General features: G+C 46.3%; 1 protein-coding gene across 1 annotated transcript in view; it reads right to left on the reverse strand.

The window, feature by feature from the left end:
• PNPLA4 (patatin like phospholipase domain containing 4) overlaps positions 1-14889 on the reverse strand; it is a 37420-nt gene extending 22531 nt beyond the window's left edge. Inside the window, exons 1-4 of the mRNA XM_007122596.4 lie at positions 14838-14889; positions 13509-13693; positions 9201-9295; positions 8408-8543 (exon numbers count right to left, since the gene is read on the reverse strand). Coding sequence (XP_007122658.2) covers positions 8408-8543; positions 9201-9295; positions 13509-13693; positions 14838-14871 — 450 coding nt within the window. The 5' untranslated portion in view covers positions 14872-14889. The remainder of the gene's footprint in view (positions 1-8407; positions 8544-9200; positions 9296-13508; positions 13694-14837) is intronic.
• Between the last annotated feature and the right edge of the window lie 6382 nt (positions 14890-21271).

Consider the following 21271-nt stretch of genomic DNA (forward strand, 5'->3'; position numbering starts at 1 on the left):
ACAGACGAATGGATAAAGAAGATGTGGTACATATATACAATGGAATATTACTCAGCCATAAAAAGGAATGAAATTGGGTCATTTGTAGAGACGTGGATGGACCTAGAGACTGTCATACAGAGTGAAGTAAGTCAGAAAGAGACAAATACTGTATATTAACGCATATATGTGGAATCTAGAAAAATGGTATAGGTGATCTTATCTGCCAAACAGAAAGAGACACAGATGTAGAGAACAAACCTATGGATACCAAGGGGAGAAAGGGGGAGATGGGATGAATTGGGAGATTGGGATGGACATATACACACTATTGATACTATGTATAAAATAGATAACTAAGGAGAACCTACTGTATAGCTCAGGGAACTCTACTCAGTGCTCTGTGGTGACCTAAATGGGAAGGAAATCCAAAAAAGCGGGGATACATGTATACATATAGCTGACTCACTTTGCCATACACCAGAAACTATCACAACATTGTAAAGCAACTACACTCCAATAAAAATTTTTAAAAATAGCTGATTTATTCTGAAGTGCAAGTAAATGAGAGACCCAGTCACCAGCATAACGTGATTTCTATAGGACACTCCTCTGTGGGCGGCGACCTGACACAACTGTACTGCGACACCGCTGGGACTTGGCACAGACTTTCTTATGCGATGGCTCCTCGTGACCAGAGATCCCACAGACGGGAAAGGGTCTGCATCTCCTTCACAGCCGGATGCTACTGATACCTGCAGGTACCCCCCACTTCTCCATAGTAAGAATGAAGACCCTCCCTAGTGGGGAAACAGCATCCTCCCACGCTGCTGGCGTACGTGAGCACCAGGGCACCGGTCCTGGGTGCAAGCGCGGCCTCAGCCACGGGCCCCTGACAGCTGGCCCGAGAAGCATGGCGGGGCTTCAGATTGGAGTAGAAGCAAACTCAATGGTGTCAAAGCACAACAAAGGGACTCTAGCAGAAGACAGGAAGGGACCATGCCAGGTGCTACTGCACATCTCTGCTGTGCCAGGCTGATGCTGGGTGCCAGAATCAGCTACACAACATCTGGGCCCCGTGTGGAGTGAAAATACAGGTATTCAGAACTGTAAGGTGTCGAGAGCAAAGCATTAAGCCACGGTATGATGACACCCTTGCACAAGATCTCTCAGCCTTCTAAGAAGGGTCAATGCAAACGAGCCCACCACTTTGGCATTCATTTCAAAATCTCAGCTTTCGGTGTGGGGCGTGACAGAGTGGGCCCCCGTGACGTTACCCACACGCTCTCCACAAAGACGCCAAGCAGGAGTGAGCATCCCCTCCGGCGATTTGCAGAAGGTCACATCCATCCGCGGGGCCGACAGGATAGAAACCAAGCCTCTTCAGGCCCAACCTCGTCAGCCCCCCGGTAGCCCCGACCTGGGCAGCTGAGCATGTTTCAGAGCAAGGCTTTTAACAGTCACGGTCACTGCCTTCGCCCTAACTAATCCGGCCCTAGCATCAGTTGGCTACTCCTTTATAAAAATAATTACAGACCCTAGGTACGTTCTGCAAGCACAATGCAGCTATTTAATGAAGCTATTCGGCAAAAATGCAACACTGCACCATAGCGATAACTGAAACAACTTGTGGATAGCACACATAACGGGAAATTACAGTACTTAGATGCCTTTAAACAGCCAAACACACTCTATAACTGTAATGACTTACTTCACTATAACAAGCAGACATGTGGCCTGCAAAAAAAAAGAAAAAAGAAAAAAGAAAAAAAATCACTACCCTTAGAAACAGAATTATGTGGGTTTTTTACCTCCCGTGTGTCAAGTTATAATGTGAAGTTCACAAGTTAATGCTTAGAACTCTTTTTGAGCTGCTTAGATGAAAAATGCTATCCAATTACTTTGATACAGAGAGTAACAGTAAGAATCCTCTGAACTATATGAAAAGTGCAGTGAACTGGAAAATACCCGTCATTCCCCCCCCAAAATCAGTGTATTTGTTCTGTCATAGTTTATACGGGCTAGCGATTTGTATATCAAACTATGGTTAGTGGGAAAATTAGCTTTTGGTAGTTAGGAACTAAGTGGCTTGTCTTATTCGATGTCAGCTTACTGCCATTTTACTGCAAGCAAACAGGATTTTCTAAGGCAGGAGACAGTTCATGAAATATGTACTATTATGCCTAAACATGCTCTTTTACTGTCTTACCTCACTGGTGTTCCAGTGAAATTCTTCTCACCAACAAATATGGATACATAGAGGGCAGTGGTTCTCAAGTTGGGGGGCTGGGGGGCTGAGCCCCCTGGGGACATTTAGCCACGTCTGCAGACTGTTTTGGTTGAGGACACCGATACAGAAGGCAGGGACCTAGGCAGTGTTCCTGCCCTGTCACTTAGTCCAGCACTGTAAAAATTACATGTATGTTAAACCATTGATTTGGTTTCTGTTTCCTTCTCACCAGATACACAAGGATAAAAATAAAAGTCAGCGGCTTCCTGTAGCAACTGTAAAAAGCATTGCCAAGTGTGTATTCAATACACGTTCAGACTAGCTCTTTTCATTTTACATTTTATAGAAAAGGGGTGTTTAGAAAATTATGTGGCCTGGCTTCCTTAGAGAATAAATTCTCAACCAGTTTCATTTATGCCTAAAGTTGACTGTGGAGTTTAATGAGAATCTGGCTGTGTATTCAGAACCTGCTGGTGTAGTTGAAATTCAAAGACAGATTCAAATTTATCTTACCCAGTCTTCAAGATAATGACCAATCTTAAATTCAGTCCTTATTTCACCTTCACAGGGCTAAACGTGAGAAGGTCTTGCTGTAGGAGCAGGCTCACTGTGTGCGAGGAAATTCAGGACATCCTGGCAATGAGACAGGGTTCTTTTTCCCAAGAGGGACACCATTCTGCAGGAACGCCTTCCTGGGTGTATGTGTGTCAAAGAGCATTCACGGATGTCAAAAGACCATCTCAGAGCACATACACGGGGTGTCAGTTTTAAACACAAATTCGATGATTTGTACCAATTCAGACAAGTGCCAGAACACTATCCCTCCGTGGCACGGTTAATTTCAAAGTCATTCCTGCTGAGCAGTGGAGGTGATGTACGACTTTCTTTTAAATAAAGGGTTTACTTCCCTAAGTATGCATTGCAGGAGGCTAATATTGAAATATGTTTGGATTTCCTGATTGCATGTTTCCTTCTGAAGAAGGATAGCCCAGAATAAAATCTAGAGCTTAAAATGAGTGAGCTGAGGTGCAAGATGTACACATTGGGACATTCAGGGCACAATATGTAAACGGGCCCACAAATCAAGGAGTTGCTAAGGACCCATGACAAGTGTTTGCCTCTGTGCCCGGGCCTCCTGGCGGACGCTCCCCTGGGCTGGAATCAGTGCTCTACAGTATGGGGTTACGGGGCCATGTGGGGCTTAGCCCCACCCCCATGGCTCTGCAGGGCACTGCCCTAATGGGACGTCTCTGCAGTGCCCTGTGCTGGTGGGGGTCCTGGCACTCGGGGGCCTCTGGTGGAAGGGAGCTGCCCTGATGATCTCTGAATGGCCTTTGTCCATGGCCAACTCATCAAACCTCCTTATCACAAGGTTATCTGGCCAGATGGCCACACCCTTCCTGTTGTGTCCTAAACAGGCTCTCTTATTCTCTTCAGTATGCATAGGCTGAGAATGTTCCAAATCTTTAAGTTCTGCTTTGCTTCTGAGGAACAATCCCATCTTTAAGTATTTCTCTTCTTGCATTTTACTCTAAGTAGCCAAGAGAAACCACGCTGCTCCTTCAACATTTTGCTTAGAAATCACCTCATCAAATATCCAGTGTCATCACTTGCAAGTTCTACCATCCCCAGAACACAAGGACATGAACATAATCCTGCCATTCTTGGTGAATGTATAACACGGGTGACCTTTCCTCCATTGTCTGATAACATTTCCTCACTTCCGTCTGAGACCTCATCAGTATGGCCTTTACTATCCAGGTCTAAGAAGATGGAGGCTCTCTCTACGGTTTGTTTTTTTCTTTCCGAGTCGTCACCAGAATCACCGACGGCAACGCAGGCTTTTTCTAACAGGCACCTCTCAACTTATTGAGCCCCTGCCCATTACGCAGCTCCAAAGCCACTTCCACACTTTTAGGTATTTGTTACAGCAGCATCCTCACCTGTCAGTGCCAAGTTCCTGTCTCAGTCTGCTCAGGCTGCTACAACAAAATACCACAGACTGGGTGGCTTAGAAAGGACACAAGTTTATTTTCTCACAGTTCTGGAATCTCAGGAGTCCAAGATCAAGGGGCTGGCAGATTCAGTGTCTACTGAGAACCCACTTCTATGTCCTCACATGGTGGAAGAGGTGAGGGAGCTCTCTGGGGTCCCTTTTACAAGGGCACTAATCCCATTCATGAGGGCTCCACCCTCATGACCTAAGCACTTCCCACAGACCCCTGCCTCCAAATACCATCATACTGGGGGTTAGGATTTCAACACAGGAATTTGGGAGGAACACAAACATTCAGACCATAGCACTGAATTAAATCACCATGGACATAAGATCCCAAATACTATGGAAATCCAATCCCAAATAAAATGAGTCTTTGGACCACATAATTGGTCCAAAGAGGCTCTCAGAAAATAATCAACTATCATTGCAGCTATCAGATGAAAGAATAATTTTTTCATGTCACCAAAAGTGAAGTTAATATAATTTAAGTATGAATCATCACACAAGCACATTGGTGAATGTACACCAGGTCAGTGGTTGAAGAGGTATAAAATCAGATGCCTAAAGGCAGCAAAACTTGGTCGTAATCCATTTCTCGAGATTTTATAGATGTAGGTGAGCACGTTGCTCATGAACAAAGATGAGGGGTAAGAGAAGAAAATGTTTAAGAAAGGGTGAAGCCTACCCAGTCTGCAAAAAGAAAGCTGGGACCTTAAAATTTCATGACAGACTCACACAGGGATGCTGACCAGTGATGTGTGTGGCTTATTATCTTATTTGTTCATTATTTACTAAATATTGACTGTAATTAACAAGCTTATAGGACTTGACTATTTCAAGCACTTTTACATGATTTTTTCAATTTACTCGCCATGGTAACACTGATTAGCTTTCATCTCCATTTCACAGTTGAGAAAACTGAGGCTCAAACGTAATTAGCCTCAGAGGACACCATCAGGGAATGACAGACCTAAATAGGAACACTGGGAGGTGCACAAAAAACAAGTGATAATCCAAGACAGTGTAACAAGACACAGACACACGGACACCCACGCACACACTTTGAGGTACAGGTTTCTAGTTGGATTTTCAGGTACACAGACAGCCTATCTGCAATAAAAGGCAGCAGTCGGCTGGTGGATAATGAAGAGATTGGCATTAAAAAGAAAAAAAAATCTAGTAATTAAGAGAATAAACGAGGAATTGATTAAAAATCACCAATATTTAGTACTCTTCCACATTCCTGTCCTGGCTAGCAATTGATCCTTGACATGCTCTACCTCTGGTTTCAATCTTAATCTCCGTCTGTCACCTACAGACTTCCCAGATCATAGACATTAAACCCAAGGCTGAGGGATCAGAGCCAGGCAGGCAAAGCTCCCAGGAGACGCCAGTTACAAACTGTGGGCTGCTTCTCCTCTTGGCTTCTGGAACTCGGCGCCCTCCAGTCTCTAGCTAAGGAAGTGGGGGAGTGGCTGGCGCCTTTCTTCTCTCCCCTGACACTGAATGAGGCTGTCAGAAGCAGCCCCACAGACAGCGGTCTCCCACTGGCCTCTTTCATCAGAACACAGTGTGTCACTGCCCAGTGTGTGTGTGTGTTGGGGGGAGGGGGAGATATTTTATTTTCCCTTCATATTCTTCTCCCTCCCTCCTGCAATCTTCACCAGTCTTACTTTTTGAACTACATGCTCATGAGCATTCCAGGCATACATTTCATACATTTTTATAGCCACCATCTGCTGTCAAGGAACCATCTATCCTCCCTTTCTTTGAGTTTCTGCAAAAGGTTAGAGCATTCTACTAAACATTTAAAATGCTTCTCGTATAACCTAGGATACATGTTAATCATTCAATTATTCTCCTTACAAGGTATTATACATTTGTGCCAACTAGTTCTCTTCTGTTCAATGAACTCAAGTAATTACACCAGTTCTCTGAGTAGTTATTATCCAAAACAAAGCAAATCAAAAAAGTCCTGTTTGCTTACTGCAGTAGTTTGCTATGGCTGCTATAACAAGTTACCACAAATCGAAAGGCTAAAACAACACAAATAAATGTATGATCCTAGGGTCTGGAGGTCGGGATCCAGCACGGGCCGGATCCACCTGGGCAAAAAAGATCCAGGTGTGGGCAGGGATGCATTCCTTCCTGCGGGCTTGAGGGGAGACTTGGTTTCCTGCTCATTCAGATACTGGTAACATTCAGTTCCATCGGCTGTAGGACTGAGGTCTCTGCCTCACTGGCTGTCGAGGGGAGCACTTGTAGTGCCCTCCTCATACAAAGGCTCCTGCGTCTCAGAACCAGCAAACGTCTCCATTTCTAAGGCCACATGTGATTAAATTAGTTTGGGTCGGCCCAGATAACCCAGGATCACCTCCCCATCAAGACCCTCACCTTCATCCCATCTATACAATCCCTTTTGCCATGTGAGATGCCGTATTCACAGGTCCTGGGGATTACAGCGTGGACCTCTTTGGGGGATGTTATTCAGCTCACGACACTCCCACACGAAAGGAGTTAAGAGGGTGATTTTATCTCGCGTTGGGAGGGGGGGCATGGCTACCAAGCAGAATGTTAGAGGCCTGGACTGTGGTCCAAGCTGGGCCACTAACGAGCGGAATTACGTTTTGTCCAGATCATTGAACAGGAAGGATCCAGCTTCTTCATTCTTTTAATAGATGCCATCTTAGTTCACTGATTTATTCATTCCCATTCACTCATGGAGTACAGGCTGATGGAGATGACACTGTGCCAGGCGCTGGGAATATGGCAGTGGACAGAACACAGCAGTCCCTGGACCCTCCCACCCCCCCCCACCCCGAGCTTACACTCTCGTGAAGGAAGATAGACAAAAACTAAGTAAACAGAGCAGTAAAATACGTATGCGGAACAGCGGTAAGTAAATCAGGGCGGGATATAGGAAACATCAGGGGCTCGGCCACTGTAGATACAGTAGCCACGGACAGACTCAAGGAGAAGGTAGTGACTTTGGGTCCAATTCCCCTCTTGTTTCATGACAGGATGATAGTCTCTTGCTCCCAACCTTGTTCTCTTACCAACAAGAAGAGGTATTCTACCCACTGCAAGCCTGACATATCTGCGTTGGCATTGACAGTTTGTGACAATTCAGGCATGGATTATCAGCTTCTCCCTTTCTATTTTTTAAGTCTACACAAGAGTATAATAATATTATAGAAAAATATTTTTCTAAGATGGAATGACTATTAATGTATAAGTGAGAGACGGGAGTGAAAATATTCTAATCTCTTAAGTCACAAAGTAATTTTACTTGTCAGCTCAACATTTCATTAGGTATTTCAAATCATATCATTCAAACATAAAATTCGAACAGTGAGTTTTGATAGTAAAAATCAATGCATTTATCATCTAATTCAGGTGGAACCTGTAGCTCTCTCAATCCATCCCCTGCTGCTGTATCCAAACATGCGTCCTCTGTATCACCTGAAGCTTGCTACGATTCCCACAAGAGGAAAAAGAAGAAAATAGCCTGGCTTTTCTAAGAGAAGTGCACCCTTTCCAATTTAAAATATTGAATGTATTACCTTAGCAATGCACTGTTATTTGCAAATCAGCTGAACTATTTCCCAGAGACAATGATCTCCCAACCTACTTTCACATGTGTTTGGATAGAAAGGCATCAACGCAAAATGGAGGAAAGGGAACATTACAGTGAAAAGGTAAGAGACCCGGATTCCCAACGGCAATCAGTACACCCTGGGGTGTGTCACGCAAAATCTTTCCACCCATTTCTTCTGTTAAAAAAGCGACAAAAGGACAGTAATCTCACCTGTCCTGCCTGATTTACAGGGCTGTGGAAGGACCGAATACAGCAGCACTGAGACAAAGTCTTACACAAACTGCAGAAGTATTATCTACATCAACCTAAGGAATGGTTCTTGCTACTCAAGTTTAATCCCAGGATAAACGTGAGCACACCGGACATCACAAGAAAAACGCTGAGCTACTCCCAAGGCCTCTGGGAGCCGCCTGCCATGAGGGGGCCTCGGAGGGATATTGGCAGATGCATCCATCAGACGCCATGATTTATAGAGCATGTACCATCTATCAGGCGTGGTATGCAATGCTGGATCTAAAGAACGCAGGCGCGCTCACTGTTTGTGGAAGTATGTATATCAACACTTGTTCATTTCCTCCAACAAGGAATACGACCGTGTTACCTTAATGAGGTCCTCCCGGCAGGGAAAACTGGAGACTAAGTAGTTTTCTCTGGTCTTGGTGTTGGTGATGGAGACGTGCAGGCGGTTGTGAGCCAGCTCGTGCGCGTTGGCAGGGAGAATCGCCTCCACCCCGCTCCTGAAGAAGAAAAAGCCACCCGCGTGTCGGGCTGTGCCCCGCTGGCCTTCAAGCCTTGTAGCTGCCCAGACTGGAGACCCGAAAAAGAGCCCGGAGGCAGTGACAGCGACACCTATGGCTTACTGGATGGGGGATCTTACATGTCCAAAGCAAAAGAGTCCTGGAGAGACACCCCATCATGTTCGGCAGGCAGCAGACAGGACAAAGCAGCTATCTTTGCTAGTCGGGGGCGAAGGAGGCCACCATTTATATGGGGAATTGATGTCAGGTGGGCTCATCTGTTACCACAGAAACTAACAGCTCACAGCCCGTCAGGTTAACACCCACCGTGGAAGGCAGATATCTCCCTTTAATAAACTACCAGGTGGAGCTGCTCTGGCCCAAGGATTAGGACAATCACGAGCTGGGGCAGGAGGCAAGCACGTCTGTGAGAGTAGGGTGCAGATGAAGCAAGGACTGGTCGAGCAGGGGATTTACAGAGAGCAAGAGAACAGCCATCTTGAGCGGCTTGGCCACGCACTGCATGATTCACCTTTAACCACTGACCGCCTTGTAAACGTTTCAGGAGAAGGAATGCTGACTGAGCTTGCTACAATGTATCCAGAGCATCCTCTGTCTTCACAGGCTTTGGGGGGGGGAAATGTACTCTATATGTACCTCAATCGGGCCATGAAATCATAGCCGGGTGTCACTGCCCCGAAAGTCTGCCTTCGGACTTCTTCGGCAAAACTGTAGGTAAACTCGTTACATTCCTGAAAAAGAAAATTAATAGGTGACCCTATGTTTTGTCAAAAACATTACCATTCTGGTTCCAGAACCCTGTGCCTATCACGCAAGGCACCTGGACCGTATAAAGCCAATCCCAGATGTCGGGTGCTCCACAGACACGAATCCCCACGAGGCCTGGCCCTCACCCACCATTCCTGGTCCGCAGGCAAGCTATATGGTCTGCCAACTGCAATCTTTTTTTTTTTTTTTCTCTTTTTCCTTTTAAACCACCTCACATGGCTTTGCCCACCTGTGGAGAATCCTTGGCGGCTGGGTTCTAGTTGTAACTGAGCACGCTTCTCTACAGGCTTCTCCAACATAATTAAATTCCTCACCCACCCCAATCCTGCGGCCTCGGGAGCGTTCGGACTGCAGCGCGGACAACAGTGCCGACAGCTCACAGCACCACCACCAACAGAGGAAGGACTCGCGAGGACTCTGCCGGATCGGAGTCCTTGGAGGTCAGGCTGGGGCACTGGTCTTTCATAAAAGTCCCCCCAGTCGGGGCTACCAGGCAGCCAGGGCTGGGATCCGCTGATGTGGCCTCTGTTGCCTCGTCTCCATATAACAATGCAAGGTGGGTACAATCACCGCACTGGGCGGGTAAGAAAACTGACGTTTGGAGGGTTAAGTGTCTTTCCCACTGTGCCATCGAAAACGAGTGTCAGAGCCAGGATGTAAACCCAGGTCTATCTATCTTGCATTTCTTAGGTCATCCATTCAGCAACCTACTGGGCACCAGGCATTGGGCTAGGAACTGGGATTCGATGGCTGAGCGTGAGATACACAGAGCCCCTGCCTTCCTGGGACTGAGGAGTCCCTCGGTGAGGAGATGGCAGGGTGCCAGGAGGGCATCCGTGTATGGGGCAGATTCATGTCCCCTCCTCCCCCCGAAGGTTAGGGTCCTCCCCGGACCCTGAGAATCGGTGCCCTTACACAGCAAAAGGGACTTTCCAGATGCGACTAAGTTAAGGGTTGCGAGATCAGGAGACGCTCCTGGATTATCTCAGTGAGCCCAATATAATCACAAGGGTCCTTGTAAGGGAGAGAGGCGGGCAGGAGGGTCAGAGTTGGCGAGACGTGAAGATGCTATGCTTATGACTTTACAGATCGAGGAAGGAGCCAGAGCCAGGGAATGCAGGACGCCTCTATCACCTGGAAAAGGCCGGGACACACACTGTCCTCTGGAGCCTCCAGAGGGAGCGTGGCCCTGCTGACACTTTGATTTTAGACAGTGAGACCTTTTCAGACGTCTGACCTCCAGAACTGTTAGAAAATAAACGTGTGTTGTTCAGAGCTGCTATGTGTATTGTCATCTGTTGCAGCAGCAACTGGGAGCTAATACAGTGGGCATCAACCTCCAACTTCACTTTGCTAGGCTGAGACCTAAGATACAGACAGGAGCTGGACAGGAGACGGAGGTGGCAGAGGACAACGGGCAGAGATAGCAGTGAGAAGAGTGCAAGCAGCCCAGACGGGGCAGAGACCAGAAAGGCAACCTCAGTGAGCCATGAGGGGGCTAAGGTCCACGTGGTCCTGGGAGTCGTACTAAGAAATCTGCACCCCAGGAGAGAAGGGAACCCTCCTACACTGTTGGTGGGAATGTAAATCTCAGCCACTATGGAGAACAGTATGGAGGTTCCTGAAAAAACTAAAAATAGAGCTACCGTATGATCCTGCAATCCCACTCCTGGGCATATGTCCAGAGAAAACCATAGTTTGAAAAGATACATGCACCCCTATGTTCATAGCAGCACTATTTACAACAGCCAGGACATGGGAACAGCCTAAATGTCCATCGACAGATGAATGGATAAAGAAGATGTGGCACATATATACAATGGAATATTACTCAGCCATTAAAAAGAATGAAATAATGCCATTTGCAGCAACATGGATAGACCAAGAGATTGTCATACTGAGTGAAGTAAGTCAGACAGAGAAAGACAAATATCATATAATATCACTTATATGAGGAATCTAAAGAGAAATGATACAAATGAACTTATTTATAACACAGAAACAGACTCACCACACACACACACACACACACACACACACGGCCCATGACCAGACTGGAAACCTATTAAGGAATGCACTTATCTTTGGGTTAGCTCCCCGCTGTGGCAAATTCTGAGGGCTGAGGAAAGGCTGGCTGCGCTGAGCTCTTAACATATCAGAGTCTAAATCTGCCTGCCACCTAAAATACACCAGCGTCAGGTGCTGCTCTTAATTATACATGCACCAGCTCGCAACTGGATTCATTACTCACATCTCTGTCACAACACCACGAAGCTCGAAGAACTTATATACCAACAGGGAGAACTGAGCTAACAGGGACTTGAGTAGGTAGAAAACAGTTTCCTAAGAAAGCTCAAAGCCATCCTTCAAGGGGTAGATTTCAAATGCTCAAGAGAAAAGAAGTAAAATAACCTCAAGGCAAATGCCTGAAAACTGATTTTGAGAAAGGAGAAAACAAGGATGCCCTAGGTGAATCCAGAGAATCATTTTCCACCTGCCAACGTGAGCGGCCGATAAAGAGTTACCCCTAAGGTCTGACCAACACAATGAGACAATACGACTGGATCTCCAATTTATCGAAAATGTAAATAAGAACAGGTAATCGGACTGATATCAAAAGTCTCAAATTCAGGTAAAGGACTCAATGTCTGAACATCACAGAATTTCAATGAAGGGGATATATGATCACAGTATTTCCAAATCAGTCTAATTCTAAATCACACTTAATATATTTCGAAATCTGCTGAGGATTCGAAACCAAATCTACCCAAATCCAAAGTTCGGGATTTGCTCCCACCTAAAGGAAAGACTGCACTGAACAGGAGTAAACAACCCCTTAGTAGCCCCCTGCTTCAGAAAGGAAATAAAGAGCTGGGAAGGACTAGCTTGCAATTCACAGCACATGAGTCTGCTACTTTGGGGGGAGTTTGCACACTTCATGTATACTTTCCCTGACTTCAGGTTCTCATCCTGTACAATCTCTAAAATTTTCCATCACTTTTCTAGTATATAAAAAAGAAAAAGAGCAGTGGGTTTCTGAATAACTGGTCTAAAGTCCAGTTTCTCTTCCATAAGCAGCTCATCAGAGATTTGAAAACAAGATTTCTGATGTTTAAAATGTTGTGGATTTCAACATTTCAATGTGACAAATTCATCCTTGGGCACGGAAATGTTCATCATTATTTGATTACTATTCCAAGCTGCTAGAGAATGTAAGTAACAAACAGAATATTCTCCACCTGCAGAAGCCAGGTCTCACAGTCAGAATGCATGATGGCTGTCTAGAAGCAGAAAACAGACTTTAAAAACATAGATTACATTAAATGAAATACTTAATGCTTATTTTTATTACTTCTAGATAAAGTGCTTACAATTCAGGGCTTCTTCTTACTGTTGGAATGAAAAACAAATTAAATTCCAATATCATTCCTCTTAAAAGAGATTGCAGGGACTTCCCCGGTGGCACAGTGGTTGAGAATCCACTTGCCAATGCAGGGGACACAGGTTCGATCCCTGGTCTGGGAGGATCCCACATGCTGCGGAGCAACTAAGCCCATGCGCCACAACTACTGAGCCCGCGTGCTGCAACTACTGAAGCTGGCGTGCCTAGAGCCCGTGCTCCACAACAAGAGAAGCCACAACAATGAGAAGCCCTTGCACCGCAACAAAGAGTAGTCCCTGCTCGCCACAACTAGAGAAAGCCCGCGTGCAGCAACGAAGACCCAACGCAGCCAGAAATAAATAAAAATTTTTTTTAAAAAAAGAGATTACAGGCCAACATTTTAGTTTATATGCCTGTCTGTAAATAGGAGCAAGCAAAGGCTTATCAGCCACATGTTCAAGGCCTTGAGAACAGGCTCTGTGCTCTTCTCATGATCAGTTAGTGGAGAAATATCCTTTGCTTGAAAGAAACAAAGCTGGAATCTGAAGACTAAATAAACACTAAAGAGTAAAAGAAGGCATTTTATTTCCTTGTCTTGTTGTCACCCAAAATAATCTTTTCCAAATGGAGAGCAGAGATCCCGAATGATTAAATTTTAAAAGAAGTCAACCTTTTCTGTTTCCCAGGCAAAGGATTATTTCTCTGCAGTTAACTTAGTATACAGTCAACAATCATCTTCGTTGTTTGGGCGTAATTTCCGGATGAGAAACACAGCCTAGTTACTACTTAATTACCTCTATTTTTTGTGGCGCTGTTAGCAGGACAGAAGCAACCAAGGATCCCGCAGAAGCCCCGGCAAAGGCCTTGACATGCTTCAGGAGCTTTTTGCCGTGTTTGCAAAGTGCGGATGCTGCCCCCAGGTGGTAAATGCCCAGAAACCCACAGGCTGCAAACGACAAGTTGATGTGCTTCATTCTAGCTGTGAAATTGGTGACACAAAACCCAAAAATGCCCGTTAAGTTGGTATAGTTTGTTCCACATGCTGTGTACTCTTATGCTAGTCATCATTCCAAGGCTTTCTTTTATATACAGAATTATCTGTTCTAAGCATAATCTTTTCAATTAAAGTCTAATTAAACACCCAAATCTTTCAAGGAAACTTTTCCCTCTCTCACCTTGACCCACTACAATCATATTAATTAAAAAAAAAATTACAACAGTCTATATTTGTCCAGTACATAGACTATGCAACCTACTTTTTAATTACTTGGCAAAAACCAAATGGTTAAATTCCCATTGGCAAGGCATTTGGTCCTTTTTTCTTGACCTTTTGATACTTTTGGGGGTGTGGGCTACTGGTAAAATCATTAGAGACGGTAGCAAACTTCAAATGAAAGACACATTTTGAATGAATTTAAAACATATGTCTTGGCTCCCCACCGTTTCCATCGTGAAGATCCGTTTTTTGTTGCTGTTGTTTTGTTTTGTTTTTTAACCTGATGCTCTCAATTATTCAATAATGCAATACTCAATTATTCAACAATGCAGTGTATTTCATAGCCAAGTTTCTCAAAACAAACTGAGGTCATGACTGGCGAGGGCAACTGGAGGCTCAAAGAAATGACATCTGCATCACCTGATACTTGCAACAAATCTAACAATGAAACTATATTTCACGGAACTTCAGGGCTTACGATTTCACCACGTGTATAAAACAGTGCCCCCCCGGAAACTGCTCCCCCCTGGATGCCCTCAGGGGTTTCTCCGGGGTCGCGGGACCTTCAGGTTCGGCACTTGGCCCCGGCCTGGAATTTAGGAACCGAAAACCCTCGTTCTGATGCGCAGAGCCAGGCCCTGTGCGAAAGGAGGCTCAATCGCTGCAGCCGAGCCCGGGTTTGGGTTTAATTTCTTCAGATTGGAGAGGGGAGAAGGGGATGGGTCCCAGGGGTGCCGACCCAGCGTGCGCAGGCGCAGTGTCCCCCCCATCCTGTGGTTTGGGGGTAGCAGGACGAGGGTCGCTGCTGCAACACCCCCAGGGATCCTGCCTACGCGGACCCACTCGCCCTGGAGCCACCTCCGGGGGGCCGGAACCTGCCCCCCGCCCGCCCCGCGCTCCGCCCTACCAATGCAGGTCTGAGGCACTTCCGTGTAGAACATCGTCCCCGCCCCCGCAGCCCCCCGTCCCTTATCCGGAAGGCGGGGCCGGGCCGTCACTCAACCCGGCTCCGCCTATCAGGGCCGGACCACACCCGCCCAGGAAGCTTCCGCAGAAGGGATTGAGGCCTGACTACCCGCGTGGGTCTGTGACGTCATCGCGCCGACGCGGGCGTCCGCTAGGCTCCGCCTGCTCCACTTAAACCGCTGGACTCAACATGGCGGCGCGCGCTTGGCCGCTTGACCTTGGTGTCCCCTAGGGCGGGTAAGGGATAAGACTTTCTCCTCTCGAGTCATACTGTCTTCGGATACCTCGGGATGCATTTTAGTCCCTATGCGCCACTTGGGGGCCGGCCCTCACCTGCAAATCGGCTGACCCTGAACGACCCTCATTTGCTGTGTACCGGAAGTGCTTGGCCTTCTTGGCGGCTGTTCCCCGGAAGTGGTTTCCCTCCCCCTCAGCCTCGGGGCGGTCCAGCTGTCCCTGTAAGGGCGGGGACTGGGGGCTGCCTTGGGATTGAATGCCCCGCAGCTTTTGGAAGCCTACCTCAGATATTTGCTTAAGCATTGTTGGAAAGGCCGCACTATGGCTTTGGGCAGCGTTCACATCCTTAGCCCGCCTTAAGCTGTGTGGCCTTGGGTGGGTTATATGACCTCTCAGAGCTTCCAGGTAACTTCTATGCAAAATGGGATGGTAAAATCCGAGTTGGTGCTAAATCGTAACGTTCATGCTGCATAGCAGGACTTCAGCAGACCAGCCTGTGTCGTCTGGTAGCACCACTGGCTCTGGGTAGATCTGAGAAGCAGCTTTCTAAGGCGGCCCACTCGGCTTGCATTCCCGCCCGGATTCAAAGGACTGACAATTCCTTCTCTCCCTCAACAAGGTCTTCCCTGTCTAATCCTAACAAGCAAGCCTTAAAGAATTGCAGAGTTTCTGGTTGAAGGTTCTCCAGGCCCCCTCGTTTAAGGACAGATTTACTCTCACTGAAGTACAGAAGAGAATCCGAAAAACGCAAGTGTCTCTACCTTAAGCAGGAGAGGGAGTGGGTGGGAGCTCCCCAGATGGCCTTTACCTCGGACTTTTTTCTTTCTCCCTCATTTGGGATGCTAGTGACCTGGGCTCTGGCCCACAACACTTTCTGTAAGCAAGAACCCTGGATGTCATGACTAAGGAAGAGATCTCGTGTTTATTCTTGTAAGTAGACTTCTGAGACAGCTGATCCTGCAGACACCCTAATGCCTATGCATAGCACAACTGCATTACTCTGAATTCTTTACTACCATTCGAATTTAGTGACGAGAAGGGCAAGTGTGTGTATATCCAGGAAATATAGATGGACAAGCTGTTCATTCTTGCATCCTTCCATTGCCTTCTAACTCTGTGGTAGGGTGTGGTCTTCCCAAGAGAGCATCCTCCAGGAAACTTATTAGAAAGGAAGAATCCCAGGCCTCAGATCTCCTGAAGCAGAGTCTGCATTTTAACAGAATCCCCAGGCATTGCTCTGCACACTAAAGTTTGCAAAGCCCCGGTCTAACTCCTGGAGTGGTCTGGTTTAAAGTGATGTGGTGGCATCGAAAATTTGAGGAGAGACAAGGTCCACAGAGCCAGAATTTGCAGTGGTGGCAGGACCACCTATTGAAGTAAGTCAGACAGAGAAAGACAAATATCATATAATATCACTTATATGAGGAATCTAAAGAGAAATGATACAAATGAACTTATTTATAACACAGAAACAGACTCACAGACTTAGAGAATGAAATTATGGCTACTGGGGCAAAGGATTGGGGGAGGGATAAATTGGGAGTTTGGGATTGACATGTACACACTACTATATTTAAAGTGGATAACCAACAAGGACCTTCTGTAGAGCACAGGGAGCTCCGTTCAATATTATGTAACAACCTAAATGGGAAAAGCATTTAGAAAAGAATAGATACATGTATATGTATAACTGAATCACTTTGATGTACACCTGAAACTGTCACAACATTGTTAATTAACTATACTCCAATATAAAATAAAAAGTAAAAAAAAAAAAAAAAAAAAAGAAATCTGCACCCCATCCTGAGTCAACAGGGATCCGAGGGGTGGGAAAGGGGGAGGTCACAGGATGAGATGTTCAGATTTGTGTTTGGGTGAAATCACTCTGAATGTTTAGGTAGATGGATTCTAGGCAGCAGGGGCAGATCCAGGCCTGCCTGTCAAGAAGCCGCTGTAGATTTCTAGGTGAGAAATGGGGGCGGCTCCCCCAGTGTGTGCTCTTTCTACTAAGCCACACTGCACACCCAGCTTATTTACTTATATTATTTTTGGTTACACACACACACACACACACACACACACACACACGGCCCATGACCAGACTGGAAACCTATTAAGGAATGCACTTATCTTTGGGTTAGCTCCCCGCTGTGGCAAATTCTGAGGGCTGAGGAAAGGCTGGCTGCGCTGAGCTCTTAACATATCAGAGTCTAAATCTGCCTGCCACCTAAAATACACCAGCGTCAGGTGCTGCTCTTAATTATACATGCACCAGCTCGCAACTGGATTCATTACTCACATCTCTGTCACAACACCACGAAGCTCGAAGAACTTATATACCAACAGGGAGAACTGAGCTAACAGGGACTTGAGTAGGTAGAAAACAGTTTCCTAAGAAAGCTCAAAGCCATCCTTCAAGGGGTAGATTTCAAATGCTCAAGAGAAAAGAAGTAAAATAACCTCAAGGCAAATGCCTGAAAACTGATTTTGAGAAAGGAGAAAACAAGGATGCCCTAGGTGAATCCAGAGAATCATTTTCCACCTGCCAACGTGAGCGGCCGATAAAGAGTTACCCCTAAGGTCTGACCAACACAATGAGACAATACGACTGGATCTCCAATTTATCGAAAATGTAAATAAGAACAGGTAATCGGACTGATATCAAAAGTCTCAAATTCAGGTAAAGGACTCAATGTCTGAACATCACAGAATTTCAATGAAGGGGATATATGATCACAGTATTTCCAAATCAGTCTAATTCTAAATCACACTTAATATATTTCGAAATCTGCTGAGGATTCGAAACCAAATCTACCCAAATCCAAAGTTCGGGATTTGCTCCCACCTAAAGGAAAGACTGCACTGAACAGGAGTAAACAACCCCTTAGTAGCCCCCTGCTTCAGAAAGGAAATAAAGAGCTGGGAAGGACTAGCTTGCAATTCACAGCACATGAGTCTGCTACTTTGGGGGGAGTTTGCACACTTCATGTATACTTTCCCTGACTTCAGGTTCTCATCCTGTACAATCTCTAAAATTTTCCATCACTTTTCTAGTATATAAAAAAGAAAAAGAGCAGTGGGTTTCTGAATAACTGGTCTAAAGTCCAGTTTCTCTTCCATAAGCAGCTCATCAGAGATTTGAAAACAAGATTTCTGATGTTTAAAATGTTGTGGATTTCAACATTTCAATGTGACAAATTCATCCTTGGGCACGGAAATGTTCATCATTATTTGATTACTATTCCAAGCTGCTAGAGAATGTAAGTAACAAACAGAATATTCTCCACCTGCAGAAGCCAGGTCTCACAGTCAGAATGCATGATGGCTGTCTAGAAGCAGAAAACAGACTTTAAAAACATAGATTACATTAAATGAAATACTTAATGCTTATTTTTATTACTTCTAGATAAAGTGCTTACAATTCAGGGCTTCTTCTTACTGTTGGAATGAAAAACAAATTAAATTCCAATATCATTCCTCTTAAAAGAGATTGCAGGGACTTCCCCGGTGGCACAGTGGTTGAGAATCCACTTGCCAATGCAGGGGACACAGGTTCGATCCCTGGTCTGGGAGGATCCCACATGCTGCGGAGCAACTAAGCCCATGCGCCACAACTACTGAGCCCGCGTGCTGCAACTACTGAAGCTGGCGTGCCTAGAGCCCGTGCTCCACAACAAGAGAAGCCACAACAATGAGAAGCCCTTGCACCGCAACAAAGAGTAGTCCCTGCTCGCCACAACTAGAGAAAGCCCGCGTGCAGCAACGAAGACCCAACGCAGCCAGAAATAAATAAAAATTTTTTTTAAAAAAAGAGATTACAGGCCAACATTTTAGTTTATATGCCTGTCTGTAAATAGGAGCAAGCAAAGGCTTATCAGCCACATGTTCAAGGCCTTGAGAACAGGCTCTGTGCTCTTCTCATGATCAGTTAGTGGAGAAATATCCTTTGCTTGAAAGAAACAAAGCTGGAATCTGAAGACTAAATAAACACTAAAGAGTAAAAGAAGGCATTTTATTTCCTTGTCTTGTTGTCACCCAAAATAATCTTTTCCAAATGGAGAGCAGAGATCCCGAATGATTAAATTTTAAAAGAAGTCAACCTTTTCTGTTTCCCAGGCAAAGGATTATTTCTCTGCAGTTAACTTAGTATACAGTCAACAATCATCTTCGTTGTTTGGGCGTAATTTCCGGATGAGAAACACAGCCTAGTTACTACTTAATTACCTCTATTTTTTGTGGCGCTGTTAGCAGGACAGAAGCAACCAAGGATCCCGCAGAAGCCCCGGCAAAGGCCTTGACATGCTTCAGGAGCTTTTTGCCGTGTTTGCAAAGTGCGGATGCTGCCCCCAGGTGGTAAATGCCCAGAAACCCACAGGCTGCAAACGACAAGTTGATGTGCTTCATTCTAGCTGTGAAATTGGTGACACAAAACCCAAAAATGCCCGTTAAGTTGGTATAGTTTGTTCCACATGCTGTGTACTCTTATGCTAGTCATCATTCCAAGGCTTTCTTTTATATACAGAATTATCTGTTCTAAGCATAATCTTTTCAATTAAAGTCTAATTAAACACCCAAATCTTTCAAGGAAACTTTTCCCTCTCTCACCTTGACCCACTACAATCATATTAATTAAAAAAAAAATTACAACAGTCTATATTTGTCCAGTACATAGACTATGCAACCTACTTTTTAATTACTTGGCAAAAACCAAATGGTTAAATTCCCATTGGCAAGGCATTTGGTCCTTTTTTCTTGACCTTTTGATACTTTTGGGGGTGTGGGCTACTGGTAAAATCATTAGAGACGGTAGCAAACTTCAAATGAAAGACACATTTTGAATGAATTTAAAACATATGTCTTGGCTCCCCACCGTTTCCATCGTGAAGATCCGTTTTTTGTTGCTGTTGTTTTGTTTTGTTTTTTAACCTGATGCTCTCAATTATTCAATAATGCAATACTCAATTATTCAACAATGCAGTGTATTTCATAGCCAAGTTTCTCAAAACAAACTGAGGTCATGACTGGCGAGGGCAACTGGAGGCTCAAAGAAATGACATCTGCATCACCTGATACTTGCAACAAATCTAACAATGAAACTATATTTCACGGAACTTCAGGGCTTACGATTTCACCACGTGTATAAAACAGTGCCCCCCCGGAAACTGCTCCCCCCTGGATGCCCTCAGGGGTTTCTCCGGGGTCGCGGGACCTTCAGGTTCGGCACTTGGCCCCGGCCTGGAATTTAGGAACCGAAAACCCTCGTTCTGATGCGCAGAGCCAGGCCCTGTGCGAAAGGAGGCTCAATCGCTGCAGCCGAGCCCGGGTTTGGGTTTAATTTCTTCAGATTGGAGAGGGGAGAAGGGGATGGGTCTCCAGGGTGCCGACCCAGCGTGCGCAGGCGCAGTGTCCCCCCCATCCTGTGGTCTGGGGGTAGCAGGACGAGGGTCGCTGCTGCAACACCCCCAGGGATCCTGCCTACGCGGACCCACTCGCCCTGGAGCCACCTCCGGGGGGCCGGAACCTGCCCCCCGCCCGCCCCGCGCTCCGCCCTACCAATGCAGGTCTGAGGCACTTCCGTGTAGAACATCGTCCCCGCCCCCGCAGCCCCCCGTCCCTTATCCGGAAGGCGGGGCCGGGCCGTCACTCAACCCGGCTCCGCCTATCAGGGCCGGACCACACCCGCCCAGGAAGCTTCCGCAGAAGGGATTGAGGCCTGACTACCCGCGTGGGTCTGTGACGTCATCGCGCCGACGCGGGCGTCCGCTAGGCTCCGCCTGCTCCACTTAAACCGCTGGACTCAACATGGCGGCGCGCGCTTGGCCGCTTGACCTTGGTGTCCCCTAGGGCGGGTAAGGGATAAGACTTTCTCCTCTCGAGTCATACTGTCTTCGGATACCTCGGGATGCATTTTAGTCCCTATGCGCCACTTGGGGGCCGGCCCTCACCTGCAAATCGGCTGACCCTGAACGACCCTCATTTGCTGTGTACCGGAAGTGCTTGGCCTTCTTGGCGGCTGTTCCCCGGAAGTGGTTTCCCTCCCCCTCAGCCTCGGGGCGGTCCAGCTGTCCCTGTAAGGGCGGGGACTGGGGGCTGCCTTGGGATTGAATGCCCCGCAGCTTTTGGAAGCCTACCTCAGAT

This window comes from Physeter macrocephalus, chromosome 7 (genome assembly GCF_002837175.3).
Source record: "Physeter macrocephalus isolate SW-GA chromosome 7, ASM283717v5, whole genome shotgun sequence".
Taxonomy (NCBI): domain Eukaryota; kingdom Metazoa; phylum Chordata; class Mammalia; order Artiodactyla; family Physeteridae; genus Physeter; species Physeter macrocephalus.